General features: G+C 52.1%; 1 protein-coding gene across 2 annotated transcripts in view; it reads left to right on the forward strand.

Annotated features, from left to right (window-relative positions):
* SH3PXD2A (SH3 and PX domains 2A) overlaps nucleotides 1-20,546 on the forward strand; it is a 270,833-nt gene that overhangs the window by 203,677 nt on the left and 46,610 nt on the right. For both annotated transcript variants that reach the window (XM_006879958.1, XM_006879959.1), the window contains 2 exons: nucleotides 10,478-10,522; nucleotides 16,949-17,080. In XM_006879958.1, coding sequence (XP_006880020.1) covers nucleotides 10,478-10,522; nucleotides 16,949-17,080 — 177 coding nt within the window. The remainder of the gene's footprint in view (nucleotides 1-10,477; nucleotides 10,523-16,948; nucleotides 17,081-20,546) is intronic.

Consider the following 20,546-nt stretch of genomic DNA (forward strand, 5'->3'; position numbering starts at 1 on the left):
CTGGGGATGAGGATGGAGAAAACAGTGCAACAATGAATGAATGAAAACCCAAAATCTCTGTTCATTAAAACTAATAAAATTTAATAAAAAAAAGATGATTTGATTTAAAGTGGTCAGTAACAGTATATCTCAGCCCACTAATACCTAGCATGTTGATCTTTATGCATTTTATTTCATTGTTGACAACTTCTAATTTTCCTTGATTCATACTTTGTACATTCTATGTTCTGATTATTAATAGATATTTACAACTATGTCTTCTCATTTTTGAGTGTTTCCAATCTAAGGTACTCTACTCCCAGTACTATACCTAACAATATTCCTCTGTTACTCATTGGGTTTTTAAGGCCCAGTTATTTCAAAAATTAATATCCAGCCCTGCTCCTTAAAGAACGAGATATAGCAAATGCTTATGAAGTACCTACCGCTCTGGTAGCCTAGTGGTAAAGAGCTGCACTGTCCTCCTAAAGGTGTGCTGTTCAAATCCACCAGTTGCTCTGCAGGAGAAAGAAAGTAAATCCCGCGTACAGTTTACTGTCTCTTAAATCCTACTGGAGGTTCCAGCTTGACAGCACTCACTCAGGCACTCAGCCAGCAGGCACTCAGTTCGAAGCCACCAGTTGTTCCAAGGCAGAAAGATAGACATTCTCCTCCCGGGCAGTTTACAGCCTCTGAGAACTTGCTGAAGGGTCAGCTATGAATCAGTTCTGACTCAATGGCACAAAATGACAACAAGCACATGCAACGGACAAGACTCTTTAACTAGACATTCTGGAGACAGAATAGCACGAAGATCCTTCCCAGGGCAAAACCCTGACAAATGGGCTGCTCTTGATCTTCTTCATTCGAGATTGAACTCTCCCTTTCTGTGAAGATGGTGCCGAAAGCGAAGAAGGAAGCCCCTGCCCCTCCCAAAACTGAAGCCAAAGTAAAGGCATTGAAGGCCAAGAAGGCAGTCCTGAAGGGCGTCCACAGCCAAAAAAAAAGAAGATTCGCATGTCACCCACGTTCCAGCGGCCTAAGACGCTGAGACTCCGACGGCAGCCCAAATACCCCCGGCAGAGCGCTCCGAGGAGAAACAAGCTTGACCACTATGCCATCATCAAATTTCCCCTGACCACTGAGTCAGCTGTGAAGAAGATAGAAGATAACAACACACTTGTGTTCATTGTGGATGTCAAGGCCAATAAGCACCAAATTAAACAAGCTGTAAAGAAGCTCTATGACATTGATGTGGCCAAGGTCAACACTTTGATTAGGCCTGATGGAGAGAGAAGAAGGCCTATGTTCGACTTGCTCCTGATTATGATGCTTTGGATGTTGCCAACAAAACTGGGATCATCTAAACTGAGTCCAGCGGGCTAATTCTAAACGTAATAAATTTTTCTCACCTTAAAAAAAAATAAAAAGATTGAACTCTCCCCACAACCCCTGCATGTTTAGAGCCTATTCCCCTGCCACCCCCCCTCCCCCAGGATTCCACCCATCCCATCCCCTCCTATTCCAATCCTTGGAAGAAGGTGTCAGCTGAAACCTTCTAGACCTTGCCCTAAAGGTGGGGTGTATTCACAGATTCAAGGATTCCAGGGCACTCATCTCAGAACCCCTGGGGCCCTAGCTGCACTTTGCACTCAGTCTGCCGTCTGCTTGAGTTTGGACAACGTGGATGGGAGGGAGGCCAGAAGGTATGGTTCACCTGATTGGCTGCCGTGTTTCCTTTAGCCCATTAGGCTCCTGACAAGAGCTGAAACACTTGGTGAGCATCTCTTATAAATATCTGTATCCCTGCGACCAAGGATAGCTAATAACCGTCTTCCTGATAAAAACCGACAATGCACATGGTCAGTGCTCATTAAATAGTTGCTCGTTGATTCATTAATAAGCTGGTAGCAGAATCCCGTCCGGGGGCGGGGAAAGGAGACATGGCTCCTTGAAGTCTTGGGATGGGGATGTCTGCCCAGAGTCCATCGTCTGTTGGCTACTTTATTCTGTCTGTGGAGTCTGAGCTGGGGGAGGAGGGGGCTGCAGTGTCAGTGGGCTGGACCCCAGCAGCTGCTGACTTCATCCTGCTTCTTTCCTGGCCTCTGTAGCTACTTCTTCCTTTTTTTCTTGCAAACACAGATATTGCCTTTGGCCAGGGCTTGTGGGGGATAACACAATAAAGGGGGAGGACCACCACTGCAGCCTCCCAGGGAGGGTCTGGCTGGGAACTTGGAACTCTGAGCAGTGCGGAGTTTGTCTCTCTCTGCACATGTTCCCCCTGCCCCCGCCCCTGGCTTGGGGAGTGGGAAGACCCTGAGAACTGAGGGGGAGGCTGCAGCCCAAAAGCCTCAGCCCAAGTGTGCTCAGGCATCAGCTGCTCAGAAGAGAGGAACCCCCCCTTCCTCCTCGCCCAGCCGGTGCCCTGTGCGCCCACGTTGCCCCTGGCTGTGCCCAGCACCTGTCTTTGATCAGGGCAAAGCAGACCTTCCCAGCCAGGGGAGGGCAGATGGCAGTCCCACCTGCATCTATGCCAGGGCAGCCCCTCTGGGCAGGTGCAGAGTACCCACGGGCATCCTCCACCTCTCCGTCTAGAACCATCTGGGCTGGACAGAGCCTTCGGGTCCCAGCCCAGCGCTGGGAAGACGCTCTTGAGCTCACTCCCCATGGGGCGGTGGAACAACCCACAACCTACCCTGTTCTCCACCTGAGCCAGGGAGCTGACTGTTCCCTGACCGCACAGCTCATCGGCCCAGAGGGTCAGCGCTGCATTCCTGCCCCGGGTTTGGCTACTCCCACGTGTGCTCTGAATTCCAGAAAAGGCAGCTCCTGGGGAAGGAGGCAGGCCCCTTCTTGCTGAGAGGGGGGGGAAAATAACACCCCAAAGAATCACAGCAGAGACAACTGAGGCCTTGGTCAATGCTAGGAGCATCCCTGGGATTGTTGTTATATGCTATCAAGTAAGAATCGGCTCAGAGCTGACACCCCAGTGGGTTTTCAGAGGCTGTGCATTGCATAGGAGATTGGCTATCCATTTCCCTCAGACTAGGTTGAGTTTGAGCTGCCTGACTTTGGGTTGGCAGTGCACCTGTTTACCCACTAGGCCACCAGCACTCTCTTGAATTAGGAGGCCACCTGTCCCTCACCACATTCAGTGCCTATTCCAGCAATGGGATGGCATATACACTGGAAACAGGAGCCTTGAATACAATCTTCTTGAGCTGAGATCTGGAACCATCACTTCCTTTCTGTGGGGTCTTAGGCAAGAGTCTTAACTTCCCTGAGCCCCTGTTTTCTTTAGCTGTTGTAAGGATTCAATGAAATAATGTTCATAAAACTTTTAGCATGATGCCTGGCCCAGATGCTAAGGATTCTAGGGACCTGGTATCATTATTCTACCTCCTCAGCACTGCTACACACTTGCTGTGTGATCTTAGGCAAGTTCTTTTCCGGCTCTGGACCCAAGTAGCCAGATCGTCCTTCTAGCCTATGGGAGACAGCCAAGAAGAAAGAGATGTTGAGGGTGCAAAGAGAGGCCTGGAGTCAAACAGTGGCCTGGTTTCCCATTTTGGGATTTACTGTCTTTCAGCTCTATTAAATTTCTTTGTGAGTCCTTTTATTTATTTAGCTCAGAATTCTGTGACCCAGACCTTCAGGCTCTGGAGAGGACCAGCTGCAGAGTGTGCCGGATCCAGTGCAAAATAAAAATGACAGGGTTCTTGTTTGTAGGTAATAAAGATTTAAAAACAGCATTAAATGCAGAGCGTTAAACCAAACACGTTCAGGTTCTAAGCCTGGCTACTTGGGGACCACGCACAGAGGGCACCTCCCCTTGAAGCTGCCCACCCTGGACGTGTGACCATACAAGCAGGGTTGCGGCTCCCAGCTGCTGCAGTAGCGCCAGCGCTTTACTCCTGCGAGCACACGGTCATTATTACTTCATGCCGCAGGTATTTATGACAAGCTCCTGACACTGCCCACCCTGGAGCAAGCTGTGTAGAGTTGATCGTTTGAGAAGTAGCTCACCTACGCAGTTGTGTCATTCCCTCCTGTGTGACTTTGCAGCTGAAAGTCTCATTAGAATGCCTGTTTATTCTCAGCACTGACAATTTTTATTTTTATTCTTTTTTTAAAGACAAATATTTATTTTTTTAATGTGTGTACCGTCAAATCAGATCTGACTGGTACAGGAGAAGATTGTCCCTCCTTCTTCAGCAGAGCGTCTGATGGATTTGAACTGCGCACCTCTGGAATTGCAGTGCAGCTTCTTGCCGAGCACTGACAATTTTAAGGTGTGACATGCCCATCCTAAGGCCGTCCCATTGTTTGTCCTGTTGTGCCTCTGTTTCTGCTGCTCGGAGGAGGACAACCCATGTCAGACCTCCTGTGTTGAATCTCATTTAGATGATCCCCCTAAAGGTGTGTTCTAATTTGGTGACAATCTGCGTGGTAAGTTTCACCCAGCATAACAGGTGTGTGTGTGTGTGTGTGTGTGTGTGTGTGTGTGTGTGTGTGTGTGTGTTAGTGTATAAGTGGCTCTCTTTAAAAAAAATGAATGTGGTCCGGCTAGGTGATAGTAACTTAAAAGAGAGTAGCGCTCGCCTCAGAGATGTGCCCAGAAAAGCTGAGTTCTTTGTTGTGCGACTTCTGAGAAGCCGTTTAACCTGAGTCACAGTTTCTGCCACATGAAAGACCATCTACCCTTTAGAGTTGTTGTGAGGTTTGAGCTCCTGACACAGTGTCTGCCAGAGAGATGTGCTGTCCTCATGGAAGCCATCGTCACCATCATCTTCATCATCAAATAATAATATTAGCAGTCCCGATGGTGACACCTGGGCACTGAAAGGTTTCCTGGTGTTCTAGTCTGAAAGGAAGAGAAGCGTATGTTGCTGAAAAGAGTGTGGTGGTCTTAATGGTGGTGTGGAAGCCACTATGACATCACCACCCCTGAGTAACAAATGTGAACCTTGCCCTGTCCTGCGGTATCCTCTCCATCACTGCCATGTTCAAGGCCATTGTTACAATCGCGATGTTGTTCCGTCTTGAGGGTCTCCCTCTCCTTCTCTGACCTTCCCCCTTTCCCAGCTTATGATGGCTTTTCCCTAAAACTGGTCCCTCGTAACAACACGCCAAGAGTGCATAAGATGAAGTTTCATCATCCTCTCCTCTAAGGAACACCTTGATTGCACTTTTTGCAAAACAGGCTTGTTCTTTTTTTCAGTCCCTGGGATATTTAATGCTCTTCCTTGAATGATAAATCAAGTATGATTGTATGAGTAGGAGAGAAAGGACTAGAACACAGATGATTAGAAACCTTTCAAGGCAAGATAGACACATAGGATTCCCAGAGAGGGAGAGGTCTCCTTTGCCCAGTAAACTAAGGTCTTGAAGGGTAGAAGGTTTTGGAGGAAAAAGGGGTATTCATTTTGCTTGCATCTTAGCAGGGTCCCTGCTTCGCCTCCCTCCTGGGAGTGAGGCGGGGGGGCTGTGTAAGCTGATCTGGCAGGTGACCCTGTCCTGGTCCCTCAGCGCTTTGGGTTCACTTTCAGTGTGGAGTTTGTACTCCTGGCTCTTCTCATGCCTGTCGCTCCTACCTGGGCTCTCAGCCCACTCTAGATTTATGAGTTTGAATGGGTGGAACTTGCTTTTACACCCGGGAAGGACTCCTGGAAACATAGTTTGAGACCAGATTTGGATAAATGGAACTCAGTTTTTACTGCTCTGGTGAAAAGAAACCTTATCATACACCTCGAAGGGAAGATATCTCTTTCTAACTCAGTTCAGTTATTTTTTTTATGTAGGACTTGGTTGTTTGCTGTTTGAGGGGGACACTTCCCTAAAGGGGTACCTGCAGTATTGTTCTTTGATTTCTTATCACCATCTGAATTTGACAGTCAGGTTTAGCATGGAAGTATACACAGGTCACTGGATTTGACAGTGACCCATGGCCACCTGGTTTCCTTGGATCCTGGCAGGTGTTGCAAACAGGGACTTGATCCTGTGGGATGGCCATGGAGGGACCCTGTCCACAGACCTCACGTCGCCCAGGTGTCACTGCACTGAACACCAGCTTTGCTCTTCTCCCACCTCGTGGGTTCTGTATGCCAGAGGCCCACATCCTACGTCTCTGAGCCTTCCATTGGGTATTAGGTATTTCCATCCCTATTTCACAGAAGCAGCAAAAGAGGCTCAGAGATTTGCTAAATGAAATTGCCCAAACTTGGCGAGCTCGGTGGCAGAGTGGACACAAGAACCAAGCCTGTCGTCACCATCACCCATCATTACTGTTAGTCTGCTGCTCTGTCTTCTGAACCTCTTCAATTATCTGCCGGTTTGACCTGGGTTTCCATCTCATACACGTGTTAAAGTGGTTTCCCTGGAAAGCATTCTTTGCCTCTGGAAAGATTCATTTCTGCCAGGTTATGCTCATGTTGTCAGCGAAGTCTAGAACATCAGAGAGATACCTTGGAGATCCATAAGCCCAAAGGTTTTATTTTGAGTTGAGCATCGAGGCTCAGAGAAGTCAAGCTGCTTGCCCAAGGTCACAAAGCAACAACCATTTGCGTGGCTTCTCAGCCTGCGGGGCCTTGCTTTCATCTCACCCCATGCATAACCCTGCTCTGAAAGTCTCTCAGCTCTGCTTTGATAGGATAAAGAGGTAGATGGAGAAAGCGGGGAGAGCAGTTGGTTTGTGTTGGTCACAGCTGCTGCACTGGCCAAGCCTGCCTGTGCTCCTTCACCCCTTGTCTCTTAGCTCGCCCAGCCTGGAGCCAGCGACCCTGGACCCTGTCTTCCTGCTGGCCGGAGGGCCAGGGCAAGTGAGCCAGGGGTCCTCCTCTGTTTATTGCAGTGGGGGAAAAGGGAGTCATTCCCACCAGGGAGAAAGGGGACTCTGAAGGTGGGCAGTTCGGGGTGGAAGCAGCAGACCTGGATTAATTCCACAGATCCAGGGTACTGGGAAATAAATCATGGGTTTAAAGAAGAAAAAAATACTTTTTCGAAAAAAGACAGACTCGTTTCTGGCCTGCTTCCCGTTTTCCTTTAGAGAGAAAGAGAAAGGCGCGTCAGCCGGCTGGTGGGGGCTGGAGAAGGCGGGCATGAGCTGGGCTTGATGACGTTTGACACTTAGCTGTGAGGACACGGTTTCCAGGTCTGAGGAGGCTCCTGGCTTCTAGGCTTGGTTGAGCGGCTCTGGGTGAAGTCTCCAGGAGTTCCTGCACCCTGATTCCAGCTGACCCAGTGTCTGCAGGCTTCTCTGGGAAGTGTATTTTCTCCTGTGTCCAGAATCAGACACCATCTGGCACACATCTTTGGGGCTTTCAAAGTGTGATTTTCATGCTGCACCACCCCCACCCCGGCTCCTTACACCCCGGGAGCCAGGCTGCTGGGAGATGCTGCTGCTGACGGCTGACTGTTCCCAAGCACTGACTGTGTTCTAGGCACTGTACTGAGCACTTAATTACTTCTGAGCTCGTTTAATCCTCACCATGCATTTAATCCTCACCTCTATAGTCTTCATGACAAGTGAGGAAGCCACAGAGAGGCTAAGGAACTTCCCTGAAGGGGCAGAGGCTGGATTTGAACCCTGGCAGGCTGACTCCAGAGGCTAACCTGTTAGAGGGCCAGTTTCTCAATTTACAGTGAACCCTGGAAGGGCCAAACCTCTCAATGCCACGTCCTAGCTAGGCTACTGTAAGAGGGGGCTCACTGCACAAGTGGAGAGAATCGGGGGCTTTAAGTGGTGAAGTAGCCTCAAGTTCAGATTACTTGAGGTCCGTGCCCATCCTCTCAAGAGCTGGACACTGTACTAGCTGTGTGACCTTGGCTGAGTTACTCAACTTCTCTGCTCCAGCCTGCAATGTGGATTGATTGCTTTTATATGGACGGCCTTTGTTATCATGGTTTATAACTTCCACTGAGTAGTGGACTATGGAATACAGTGCTGTGGTCCTCCCAGGGGAATGGCTCTTTTGCTAAGAATGCCAGAAAGGTGCATGGTACATCTGTAGATAGGTTGTTGTTGCTGGGTTCACTCAAGTCCAGTACAACTCATAGTGACCCTATGAATAAGACATCTGAACCCTGCCCTGTCCTGTGCCATCATCACCATCTATGACACACTTGAACCCATTGCTGCAGTCGGTGTGTCAGTCTGTCTTGTTGATGTTCTTCCTCTCTTTCACTGACCCTCCATCTTTCCAAGCACTCAGATATGGTGTATCAACCCTGAAGAAGGGAGTAGTTGGTTTCGCCGTCCTGCTGGGCTTAAGACAAGCCATCTCAGAGGCAGATGGGGAACCCCACTACCACCAGAAAAAGAAAGATGCAAGTGGGGCATGTCTTTTGGACCTGGAGTCCCTGTGATGAGAACCTCCTATATCCAGGAGACTGAAAAATTCACACTCCCTGCCATTGAATCGAAAGTGGTTCATAGGCTAAAACTCCGGTGATTTCTTTTCCCCCCAAGGCTTTAAATCACATGTGAGATTTCCCATCTTCTTCCTTTGGAGCTTCTGGTGGATTTGAGTCATCAGCAAGGCACTGCCTTTGGGTCAGTAATGCAGGTCACTATGGACTATGCCACCAGAGTTCCCTAGAACCAGGAGACAGAAAGTGTCATAACATCAGAGACGGTCAGAAGCAGTGGCAGAGAAATGGCAGTAGTAGAACCAGAAGACTAGAAGGAAACAGTGCAGAGGGCTTCCTGGGCATGCTGACTCACAGAGCTAGATGCCTTCGGTAGGAGACACGCTGCTTGAGTGACTCTGGGTCCTTGGCCACATAGCTAGGCTGAGCGTACTGGAGGAGTAGACTGTCCCTGAGCTCTTACTGGTGTAACCTTTGCCCAAGCAGGCGGACAGAGCTAAGGCACTGAGGGCCAAAGAGAAGCTGGCCTTCACACACAGCTAAAAAAGAAGTTGTCCTGGCTGAAGATCTATGTCCTGGAATGTTCCTGATCGTGAATTATAAACTATTACTAAGTCCTATAATTGTAAATATTACCTGTTGAGTTCTGTGTGGCCATTGTAATGTTAACTACAGCAGGGAAGTAGCAAGTACATGAGAGGGTCGACTGGTGTCAGAATTGGCAGGAAGGCTAGAAAAAGGAGGTATGACTGCTTCATAGGTAGGTGGTGAGCCTTGGGCTAAGAGAGAATATCCCATTCTTGTTTGGGAGAACAGAGCGCCTGCCTCTCTCTTTTTACACTTTCGGGTGCTTGTGCAAAGTGAGTGAATGGATGAAGGCGCTCAGCCTGAGGGTTGGCACACGGTGAGAGCTGTGAGAGTGAGTGAGTGCTGATGTTAGGGGGGTTGTCACCATCAGTCACAGGATCTGGCCGCCTCAGACTTGCACCTTCGTGTTTCCTTCTAACCGCCCGCCCGTACTGTGGCCAGTGTTCTGCCCCTACTGTGGCCAGTGTTCTCTCCCTCTGCAGGCAAAGAGCAGTCCTGCAGAGAAAGTGCCAACCTTGGAGCCTTCCAGACCTGGCTCCATTCTGGCGTGGCGTCTCAGTGGTTGTGGGAATTCGGATCAATCCATTCTCTTGTCTGAACTCAGTACCTATAAAAAGGGGTTAAAAATGTCCTACCCACCTCTCAAGGTTGTTGGCGGCAGACTGGGTCAAGTGAAGGCAAACCATTGATGCTTGTTCCATAATGACCTTTGGTTAGTCTAGAAATATTCCTACTATTGATTAAGCGAAGAGGCTTTCCTTCCTGTCTTGTTAGAAAGTTTCTGTATCTCAGAATTGTGTGGTCTTTTCTTTATGGGGTTTTTATTTTGTTTTTCCTCTTGGCAGGAGGATAACTTGTAACCCCCATTTTACAGATGAGGAGACAGAGGCTCCGATTGGACATGACTGTCTGAAGTGAGAATAGAGCCCTCGTCTCTGCTGGTTGCTAAATACCCCTGCCTTTTGAGAGGGGAGAATAGGGTGGGAGACTGGTGATTCTTTGAAAAGAGGTCCCGTCTAGCCTACCAGGACAATCCTGTACAATGCAGATGTAACAGAGGTGGACAGAAGGGGGCCACAGTGGACATAGGCCCTAGAGACTAACCTAGATACTAGCCCCAGCCCTGGTGTTTGAGATGCCCACTCTAGGTCACTAAGTCTACTTACTGGCTTGTATGGGATCCGTGTGGGGCCAGCCACCCACATGGCCCAAGAGGACGGTCCAAGTTGCGTTCTCCAGGGCAGCGATAACCCACAAGTCTCCTGTTCTGGTGGGTGGTGTAAAATTCTCCAGGCTCCAGAGAAGTCTTACATTTCAACAGACACCTCATTATCCCTATCCCAGCAGGCAGTGTCCCAGCCTCTGTAATCACACAGGCCCACACCCAGCGGCCAGCCCAGGGCCAGGAAATCACTCCCCTCCCCTCCCCCCGCCTTCCGCTGGTTGCTGGTGGACCTCCTGCCTGTCCTCTAACGTCTAACGGTTCTTTCTCCTCCTCTGATTCTTCTCTCCTGCTGCTGCTCTCTCTCGGGGGACTCGGAAGTGTGGCTGTCCAGCTGGACTGAGTCTCCCAAGAAGGACTTGACAGGTACTGGCCAGTATGCATGTGAGTGCATGCGAGTGGACATGTGTACCCCAGGCATGTGTAAGTGGGAGCCGGTGCCACTGGTCGCTCCCAATTTGCTTCTCTGTGATACGTGGCAGCTCTTTTGTCAGCATGGCAACCCTCTCCTCTGGTCTCTCAAACTGCTTATGGTGCCTTTTCCCTTCCAGGGCTACTCTTTTAAGCCTGGAAACCCCTCAGTGGGGGTGATGGGCCTTGTAGCACAGTGTGTAAGCACATGTGCTCTGGGCCCAAAGTCTGGGGGTTTGAATCCCAGCTGTGCCCCAGGGCAGGTTATGTCACCTGCCTCAGCCCTCTGTTTCCTCATCTGTGCAATGTGGATGGATGTCTTCCTCGTGGGGAGACAGGGCTGGGGCTGATTGAGCACTGTCATCCTTTTTTTCTATTGGAAGCATGCTACACTCTGTCTTAGGGTGGCCCTTATTTCTGTTACCATTCTCTGAGATGGACCAGCCAAAGATTTCTCTTGTTTTCAGGCAGAACAAATGAAGCAGACAAATGAACCCCTGGCTACTGGGGCTGGTTCCAGTGGGACAGGGGTCCTGGGACTATGAGGGTTGAGTCACAACCCCTTTATCTTAGTCTTTCCAGAGTGTGGAGCTGCCCCCAAGCTCGGGGGATTTGGCTCAGACTGAGAGATGACCCCTCTGGAGCTTGGACAGAGCTGGATCAGGGATTAGGGCTGGCCTGGAGACTTCAGTCTTACCCAATAAAAACGGCAGAAGAATCTACAGAGCAGGCTTCTGAGCTGCTCCAGAAAGATTTAGAGGCAAAGGGTGTGGACAAGTGGGAATTGTCATTTTCAGAAGGGTTTTCCATAGTGCCCTTCATTTCTTGTGTTCCTTCCCTACCCCCCTTCTGTAGCTCCAGACCCACAGGTCATTGAGAGCAGAGGTTCAGGCTAGGGTTAGGGGACAAGACAGGGACCAGCCACTCCTCACCACAACTGTGAGGTGTGAATGGGAGGGAGACACCCCAGGAGGGGATCCCTTTCTTGCTCTTGCCTAGCCCCAAGCTCCTCTCAGCTTCTCTGGTGTCCTTTGTGTCAAGGGCCCGGGTCTGAGCTCATCGCTGGGCTCCTGTCCCTTTTTCCCCTCTTCATGAGCCAGTGAGCAGAAGCCTACTTGGCTCACAACAATACATTTTATTCACCAAACGTATAGCTGGGCTGCCTGTGGGCTTATGGAGAGGCCGGCAGACCCAGCCCAGTCTGGGAGGATCCAGTTAAGAGGAGCAGGAGAGACTTTGGTGCATTGCCCAGGGGTTGGAGGTGGGGTGGTCATAGAGAGTGTGGGGAGCCCAGGGTGGAGGCCACCACCAGGGCTTGGCTTCTCAGGATGGGCCCAGCTGTTTGGAGCCAGCAACTCAGGGGAGGCAGTGTAGGCTGGGGACAGCAGAGGGGACACCAGCCAGGCTGGGACAGTGGAGCCAGAGTCTCAGCCAAAGTGACTAGGCCTCACTGGGCCTCCACTTCCCCATCTGGAATGTTGGAGCGTTTGATGAGACTGGACACTCAGAGGCAGGGGGCCTAGGAGACCTATGCAGGGGGAGATCACGGTCTTTAGGCTGCATGGCCTTCTGATTGAACGTAGAAAGGCACAGCACAGGACATAGCTTGGGCCCCTCTCCCCACCCACCCTTCCACAGGGTAGCCCTTGCTTTGAGCCGCCTCCTTCTCCACCTATGGAGAACCCTGAACCCCTCCAGCTCCTCTCCAAAGTTTCCATTTCCTCCGCTTTATAAACTCCTAAACACAGTTGACACAGGGCCTTGATCCAGCACTGCTTTCCAAGCTCAGAACAGCCTGACGAGGTAGGCACCATGGCTGTTCCTGTTAAATAGACAAGGAAGCTAAGGCTCAAAGAGGTTACATGTCCTCTGCAGAGTCGTGTAGCCCACTCGCCCAGTCAGGGCCGTCCAGTTAGAGCCAACTCATAGCTGACCCTTCAGTGGGTTTTCAGAGGCTGCAAATTGCACAGGAGGAGATTGACCATATTTCTCCTGCAGCGTTTCTGGTGGGTTCGAACTGCCTGGCTTTAGATTGGAAGCACAACTCCTTACCCAGTAGGCCAGCAGAGCTAATAGATTGAAAGCAAGACTGGTCAGATCTCTAAGCTGCTGCTTCTGTGCATGCTAGGCAGTTGCGTCAAGCATATGACCATTGTGTCCAGTGCTTTGTCCTGTGGTGCCAGCCCTGGGGTCTCTGCCCTCCTTTGCAAACTTTGTCTAAAGGACATGGTGTGGTTGGGGAGCTGCCCAGAAGGAAGTCCCGGATAGGTCACTGACCTCTACCCAGAGGATAGACTGATTGGGTCAGGTTGGGATTGGTAGAGAGGTGAGAAGGCATTCCAGGCAGGAGTGCGGCCAGTGTAAAGAAAGGCTCAAGAGACAAGGACTTGTATGGAATAGGTGCCTGGCGCACAATGGGCACAGGTTAAGTGTGTTTCGGACTGTGACCGTTTCCTGGAACAGAGGAGTTGCAGATCAAGGAACTGAGGGGCTCAGTTTGAATTTGAATTTGGCCTTTATTCGATAGGCAACAGGGAGCCATTGAAGGTGTGGAAGCAGGGGAATGACTTGGCAAAACTTAAATTTAGGTATTTAAATTGGCAGGAGTCAGAGGTCCATCCAGGTGGTAGCTGGAGGAGCACAGGTGTGAGGCCAGGGTGGAGCAGGGCTCTAGGGACCCCGGGCTTCACTAGGCCCAGCTAAGGGCTGTGTCATGAGGCACAGAGTACCCCCCTGGACAGGACTCAGATTCTCGCCAAGTCTCCTCATAAACCTGGGAGGGACTCTCCTGTCTAGAAGGCAACAGACAGCCCTTCATCCCACTTTTGCCAAAGCTTCTCATCTGAACTCAGGAGGCGCCTTCCACTGCCCCCTTCCACCCCTTAGACTGCCTCCTCAGCCCCTAGTTTTACTGGGCCTCAGCTGGGAGGGGATCCAGGGCAGCTCTGTGGGATGACATCACCACCTGTTCGCCTGCCGAGTGCTTTCTCATCGGGATACCTGCTCCCAGCTCATGCACGCACGCATCCCTGCCCAACCCCACAGGAGGCAGATGCCAGAGGCAGCCAGTGCCCTGGAGGAGGAGAAGACAGCCAGGACAGCCGAGCACATGTCTGTATATCTGTCTGTCAGTCTCACAGCTCATGGAGGAGCCTCCAAGAAATGTCACACCTCGTCTGTGCTCTGTAATGCCTGGAGGTTTGCTGACGTTTCCTATCTGTATCCTGGAGTGTTGGCCTTCAGAAAGCTCAGGCCAGTTTTCAAAGTAGCGTGTGTATGTGTGTGACTTGCCTCTGTTTCTCCATTTCCTCTCTTTTCTCTGATCCTTTCTCCTCCCACGTTTAGATGTCTAGACATCTAGGTTTTCCATATCCCCAAAAGTGAAGTCTAGCTTGGTTTATCAGTAAAACAGACCATTGACTCTGTCATCTGTCTGCCTGCCCACTGGTTCAGAGGATACAGCAGCAGTAGACAAGGACCCCACACTCCATGAATCAGCAGTGTGCCAGAGACCCCCAGAGAGTGAGGGCTGCTCCTTGCCAGGCATCTCTGAAGGCCCTGCCCAGTCCAGCTGTTAAGAAAGCAAGCGATGGTAACAGGCTGCCTGGAGTTCCAGTCCCAGCCCTCCTAAATCCCAAATGTGTGGCCTTAGGGAAATTGCTTAACCTCTCTTGCCTCAGTTTCCCCATGTATAAGACGGGGATTACTAGGTCCCAACTACTTAGCAAGCAAGTCAGATTCATTGGTCATAGGGTGGCTCTGCGTCACAGTGGACTCGACAGCGTCGAGGACTGAGACGCAGCATTAGACCCTTGGTTTAATTAATAGCAGACACTGATAAAGGCTTGGCATTACTAGCAGTGGAATCTGGGCGCTCAGGATTTGGAAGTGCTCCGGCCTTCTGGGAAACTCCTGTCTTCTGTTTGCATCTTGGCTTTTCCTTCCCCAGTTTCCTCATTCACCCAGTACCCCCCACTCCAAATAGGAAGGGAGATGCCGTGCCACCGAGGGCAGGGGCTAGCCTTTATGTACTGAGCATATTTAAGTGCTCATGTCCAAAGGACACCACCCCCCCACCCCAAATCTCCACTGACCTAAGCCCCATGCTGCCTGGCCAGGGTTCCCAGGACAGGCTCTGACCTCCCCCCAGGGCACAGTGAGAGGTAGTCTCAGTCAACACTGCCCATCATCTATCCAGCTGCCAGGGGCCAGGCACAGGAGCTGGCTGCTTCCTAGCACAAGGGCGACTGGCCCTGCTGCCCAGCTGTTGGTTGCATTTTTTCCTGAAATACTATCCTGGTGCTGAACGGACAGCCTGGGGCTGTGAGTGTCCATGTCACCCACCTGCCCTTCCCTCAGGCTTCCACAGGGCTCAGCTGGGCTGCAGGACCCTAGTCATGGGAGGAAGCTTCCAGCAGCACCAAGTTCCTTCCCCTCCCAGGTCCTTCCAGGATCTCCCGGCAATGTTTCCATCCCCCCTGCCCAGTATGGATGAAGCCCCCTCCTCTGTGGAAGGACCCGAAGATCCAAGGAGTGATTCTCCTCCCAACTGCACATGAAAAGTGGGAGCAAGAGAGTAAGAGAAGCCAGTGGCTGGGCCCCACTGAGATCAGTGAAATTGAGGCTCCAAGGGTGGTACCCTCACTTCTGTGTGTCTTGATAGATAAAAGTTCTGAGGTTGTTCTTAAGAATCGTCATGCTTGGTCATTGTGCTCCAGTGGGCCACGTGAAACAGGAAAGGGGCAGTTGGTTCATGATGGAAAGAGGTGGCTTGAAGCTAACCAGTGAGTGAATTTCGTTCTTTCCATTCAGAGCACTGTGAGGATCAAATGGGTCAGTGTACGTAACATTCACAGATCACACCCAAGCCTATGGGAGGGAATGTGGCTGCAGCCTAATGTACCCAGGGATTGGAGTCTCTTTCAGCTCTTTTTACAGCCAGGTTGGTCGTGTGAATCCCTCAGCTCTTCAAAAGATTGGCAGGCATATGAGGGAACAGACAAAGTTTAAATATTGTGCTAAGAATTCTCTTCGACCTATGAGTAATCCAGGAAGGCTACTCATAGGAAGTGACAAGTCTCTGGTTTGTGAATCCTTCTAGCTCTTAGCAGTGCATGTCTTTGGTGGTTTATCCTCAGGAGCAGCTTGTCTAAAGCTGTACAGTCACTGAGATGAGATACCCAGGTCCGTCCACTTTGCAGTTTATTGAATGTTGCCCTGGTCCAGTGTTTGAAGATGACAGAGAAGGAAATCACTCTTGGGAGCTTTGGATCCGCCTGCTTGCCTGCACTCTGCTTCTTCCCAGATTTTAACCCAGAAAAACCCACTGGGAGAGGGCAGCTGGAGGCTGCTGGGAGCTGACCACAAGCCCCCACATTTGAAGGCAGAGAGAGACTGAGTCTGTCCATGTGGCTGGAGGGCAAGAGCCAGGGCTGACCAGCGCCCTCTGTGGTTGGGGCGAGCAGCACTGAGACTGGTCCGTCTGCCCCAGGCCCTGAGCTGGGTGCCTGGGCCTTGGTGATCAGAGGGGCAGAAATGGAGCCAAACTTGAGGAAAAGTTGGGGGTGTGGGGGTGTGGGGGTGCGCAGAGCTCGCCAGCCGCTGGCTCTGGACTTTCTTCTTGGGTTTCAAGTAAACAGTCTCGGCCCTCCCCCCCCTCCCCTGCCTCCACCCCCGGCTCCTCATTCGACGGGTCTCATGTGTTTCTATTTAAGGGTTGCGAGTAAACCCCAGTGATTGGCAGGCTCCAACCCTCTTGACTTCTCGCCTGGGCCGGGGCTGCAGAAAAGCTCTCTCCTGCTCGCTGGCTCTCTCCCTCCCGAGGGGAGGGCTGCTGATTTTTTCCTGGGGGGTTTACAGGGCCGGGGAGACATTCTCCGCCTTGCCTTTCTTTTTCCCTCCCTTCCTTGCTGGCCTCAGCCCTCATGGGCCGCCCACCCGCCCCGGCCCTCCCCTCGCACCCCAGCCGGCCGGGGAGTGTGGAGAGCCCACGTCCGGCCCAGGCCTCTCCTCCCTGGACAGGGCTCAGACGGTCCCTCATGCTGGCCTGTGACTAACGCAGCAGAGGGCTTCCTCCCGAGCGTCCCGGGCCTCGCCTCCACCTCCATCCCTGCCTCTGCCGCCTCCCTGCCCCGCCACCCCCTCCCCGGCCCCTCGCTCCCCATGTCCCCCGGTCCCCGCGGTGCAGCGGGCCGGTGTGGGGTCTTGCTATATGGCCTGTCCTTGGGGCCCAGCGAGTTGCGAGCCCTGGCTGCAGGCAGCCCCCCGGAGCAGCACTGGCGACGACGGAGCAGCCTCCCCCGAGGCCGATGGACAGGGGGAGCCCCGGGCGCGGGGCCACGGCTGGCCGCTGGCTCACCGCGTGCTTTCTGCCCTCACCAGGTGCCGAGAGCAACGCCGAGCCCATGATCCTGGAGCAGTACGTGGTCGTGTGTAACTTTAAGAGGCAGGAGAACTCGGAGCTGAGCCTCCAGGCCGGGGAGGTGGTGGATGTCATCGAGAAGCACGAAAGCGGTGAGTACCCCGTGGGCGGCTGTCCACTCGGGGGTCCCGCCCCCCACCCCCACCCCCTGCTCCTCTTCGACCAGCCTGGCAGGTTTTTGTTCTGTCCTCCTTCCCCCACCTCTGCAGCTATACGTTGTTTCCATCTGGCAGGGAGAGGGCTGTGGGGGCTGAAGTTTCCCGCTGTTGGTTTGGGCCGCAGGCCAGCAGTTTGCCTGGTGGTAGAGGAATGTCTCTCCAGCTCGGGGTAATTAACCGGCTCATGTAATGCAAGGCCAGGGTGGCAGCCCTGCCGTGACCAGCCAGCTCTTGCCCAGGACCCCGTGCCACCAGAGGCCTAATGGAAAGAAGGCTTCTGGCTTAGAGGTGTCCAGCAGCAACTTCTCCCATCAGGGCCACATTTCAAGCCAAGGAGCAGGCTGGGCTGGGAGGACTCAGTAGCTGATGGCAGAGGCAAGCCGTGATACCATTCTGCGGGGTCCAGGGTCCCCGGTCCCCTGGTGTGTTGTCTGAGAAAGGGCCAGGCCCAGGGGAGTTGTCCAGTGTCTGAGTGCTGGACTGGCTTCTCCTGGGACAGTTCTGCAGCAGCCACTTTGCCACTGGACACTGAGGTCGTGTCTCATTTGGAGCAGGTGCTGGTGGCAGCCTGGGAGGCTGCTGGCTCCAAGGCTCATATAAACCAGGCTCAGGTGTTTCCAGGTTCTTGGCAGCAGCAGACGGGCAGGTAGAGAAGGGTGGGAGTCTGTCCATTGAAGGAGTCAGACCCACACAGACTCCTGGAGGCTTGGAGTTGGGACTTGGGTCCTGCTGGGGTTTGAACCCGTTCCTGGGATATTTTGTTTCACTTTCAGTTTATTTCTGTGAGCTGTGCACCGCAGTTGCAGGGCTGTGCTTGGAGGGACCGCCCAGTGGGGAGGAGTCTCTTCTCCACCTCATCCCACTTTGTTCCTTCCAATCTTTTATTTGAAACCTGCAAGGAAGGCAAAACCAAAGCACGACTTGGCCCATTTTATAGATGGAGTAACTGAGGCAGACATACTCGGGGAAGAGGCTTGCCTGAGGTCAAAAGCAGAATTGGGTCGTTCCTGGGCTCCCCATCCATAGGCCTATGGGAGATTGTGGGAGAACTGTGGAGATGCTGAGAGTGCCCGTGGGCATCCCTGGGAAGGGAGCTCAAGACCCTACTATGAATGAGTCAGCAGATGTGCACCCCAATGGCAGGACTGTGACGCAAGCATAGGTCTCCATAGCATGTGTTCCCCCCCCCCCCAACTCCTGACATTGTAAGGCAGTTGGCAACACAGTCCCCGCCTGGCAGAGGCACGTGCCGGGCACAGAGCCTTGGCCCTTCACCCTGAGTACACACAGTGGGCTTCTGCTTTCTGGACAGTTCTGCCCTCAGTTTGTGTCTTAGAAACAACCCTCTTTCCTGTCCCCCTAGAAAATTGACACTGGATATTGTCATGGGGATCTGTCCTGAAAATCTCGACTGTCTTAAAAAACCAAAAGGAGATAGTTTCTAATGGTGGAATGGGAGGTTAGGGGAGTGTGAATTTTGTTTTGGAATTTACACCAAGGAAGGACAGCCACACACTACTCCGTAGACGGTCAGGGCTGCTCAGAGGTAGAGTTCTGGCTTAGAGACTCTCCTATTACCTCACTGGCTCTGTCTCTCATACAGCGGTCAGCCACTGGTCAGGGTGGCTAAAGAGAAAACTGCGTCTACCATATGGCTTCATGATTCCCATGGGTGTACATGTCCTCTGCTGCCCTAACCCGTATCCAGGGCCCTAGGCCCCTTGGAGTCCTGTCTCAGTGGAAGAGCCTTGACAAAGCGAGAGTTCTAGGTCAGCCGCTGTCCCTAGAGGCATGTTTCTGCCGACCACCACTAGCTGCGTTGTCATCTCATTAATCGCTCTGGGCCTCAGTTACTCTAGCTGTGAAATGGAAGTGATCTTGCAACTGTTTAGAAACAGAGGCTTGAACAGATCGCCCCGCTAAACCCTCACCAGTCCTGAACCCTGGGTACTCAGTGCCATAGGTGTGGGGTGGAGAGGATCTCCCCAGAACATGACTGTTCTAGGATACTGGTAGCTTTGTACCTTCACGTTCAGTAGAGACAGCTACTTGGCAGCAAGTATTCACACCAGGACCCTAGAGTGCTGGGCCCGCATGTACAAGCCTGCCTGCTCTTGGCCATAAGAAGCCAAAAGCCCTGGAGTATAGACCAGCTTACCCAGAGTCACTGAGGGAGTGGAGGGGGGAAAGAGAGAGCCAAACTACTCAGGAAGCTAGAGATCTGTTGGGGGAAGGAGAGGTGAGTGAGGGTTTTGAACTTGGAACAAAGACCCAATTGTGATGCCTTTGACCTTGGACTTGGTGGGCGTGTTAAGGCATTTCCACTGTTAGGCATTGTTGGAGCAGCACGCCCAGACAGCACCATGCCCGCCTTCAGGGCTTCACGTCATTCACTGGGTGCCAGGACCCTGCCTGTGTCCCCTTCACCCTGGCTGAGAGTCCCTTGATTAGAGTGGCCATCTACAAAGGGGTCCAGTTAAGTTACACTTGGCTCCGCTGCCCAGCAAAGCCTTTTGACTGGGACCATAGCTCCTAAGCAATTTGAACGTGTGGGCAGGCCTGCGTCTCCCTGGTCTAAGGAAGGAGGGTGTGTGTCTGGTCAGTACTCAGTAGTCAAGGACCTACCTACAGTACACGCTTAAGTTACTGGGATCCAGGACCAGTTCTGTGCAATAGAAGGCACTTTGACTGCCTTGTGGCTGAGCTACAGAGTGAGGTGAAGTGATTTTGTTAGGGAGGTAGTGAGACCTGGGCCCTCCGTGGGCCATCAGGAAGAGCGGGATGTGCAGGGAAGCAGGTGGACCCTGCAGTGCTGATGGCCCAGGTGTAGGAGGCGTGGGCTAGGTGAGGTCCTTGGTGCTTGCGAGGTAGAAGGACATCTCTCTCTCCTGTCTGCATCACGGTGAGCACCCTGCTGCCATCAGGTGGGTTCCATGCTCACCTGTATGGGAACATTGATCCTTTGAATGAGGGGTGAGGTGGAAGCAACAGCCAACCAATTAGGGGGAGATGATGTGTCCCCCACCTCCCAGAACTGAGGATGAGCCAGAGACATCTAGAGTGTGAAGTCTGAATGGGTCCAGAGAAAGCACCTTTATTTTCCCCCAAATGTTATTTATCTGACTGTGCTAATATATACATAGCATAGCATTTGCCATTTTAACCATTTTCAGATATACAGTTCTGTGGCATTATATCCACAATACTACAAGGATTCTGAAGCTTCGTCTGACATATTTTGGGCATGTTGCAAGGAGGGACTGGTCCTTGGAAAGGGACATCATGTTTGGCAGAGTGGAGGGGAAGCGAAGGAGAGGCAGACCTTTGGTGAGATGGATCGATTCTGTGACTGGAGAGGTGGGAATAAGTGCGTTTGAGATGGCTAGGTTGGCACAGGATA

Source organism: Elephantulus edwardii, unplaced genomic scaffold, assembly GCF_000299155.1.
Source record: "Elephantulus edwardii isolate Elephantulus edwardi_28Jun2011 unplaced genomic scaffold, EleEdw1.0 scaffold00006, whole genome shotgun sequence".
NCBI lineage: Eukaryota > Metazoa > Chordata > Mammalia > Macroscelidea > Macroscelididae > Elephantulus > Elephantulus edwardii.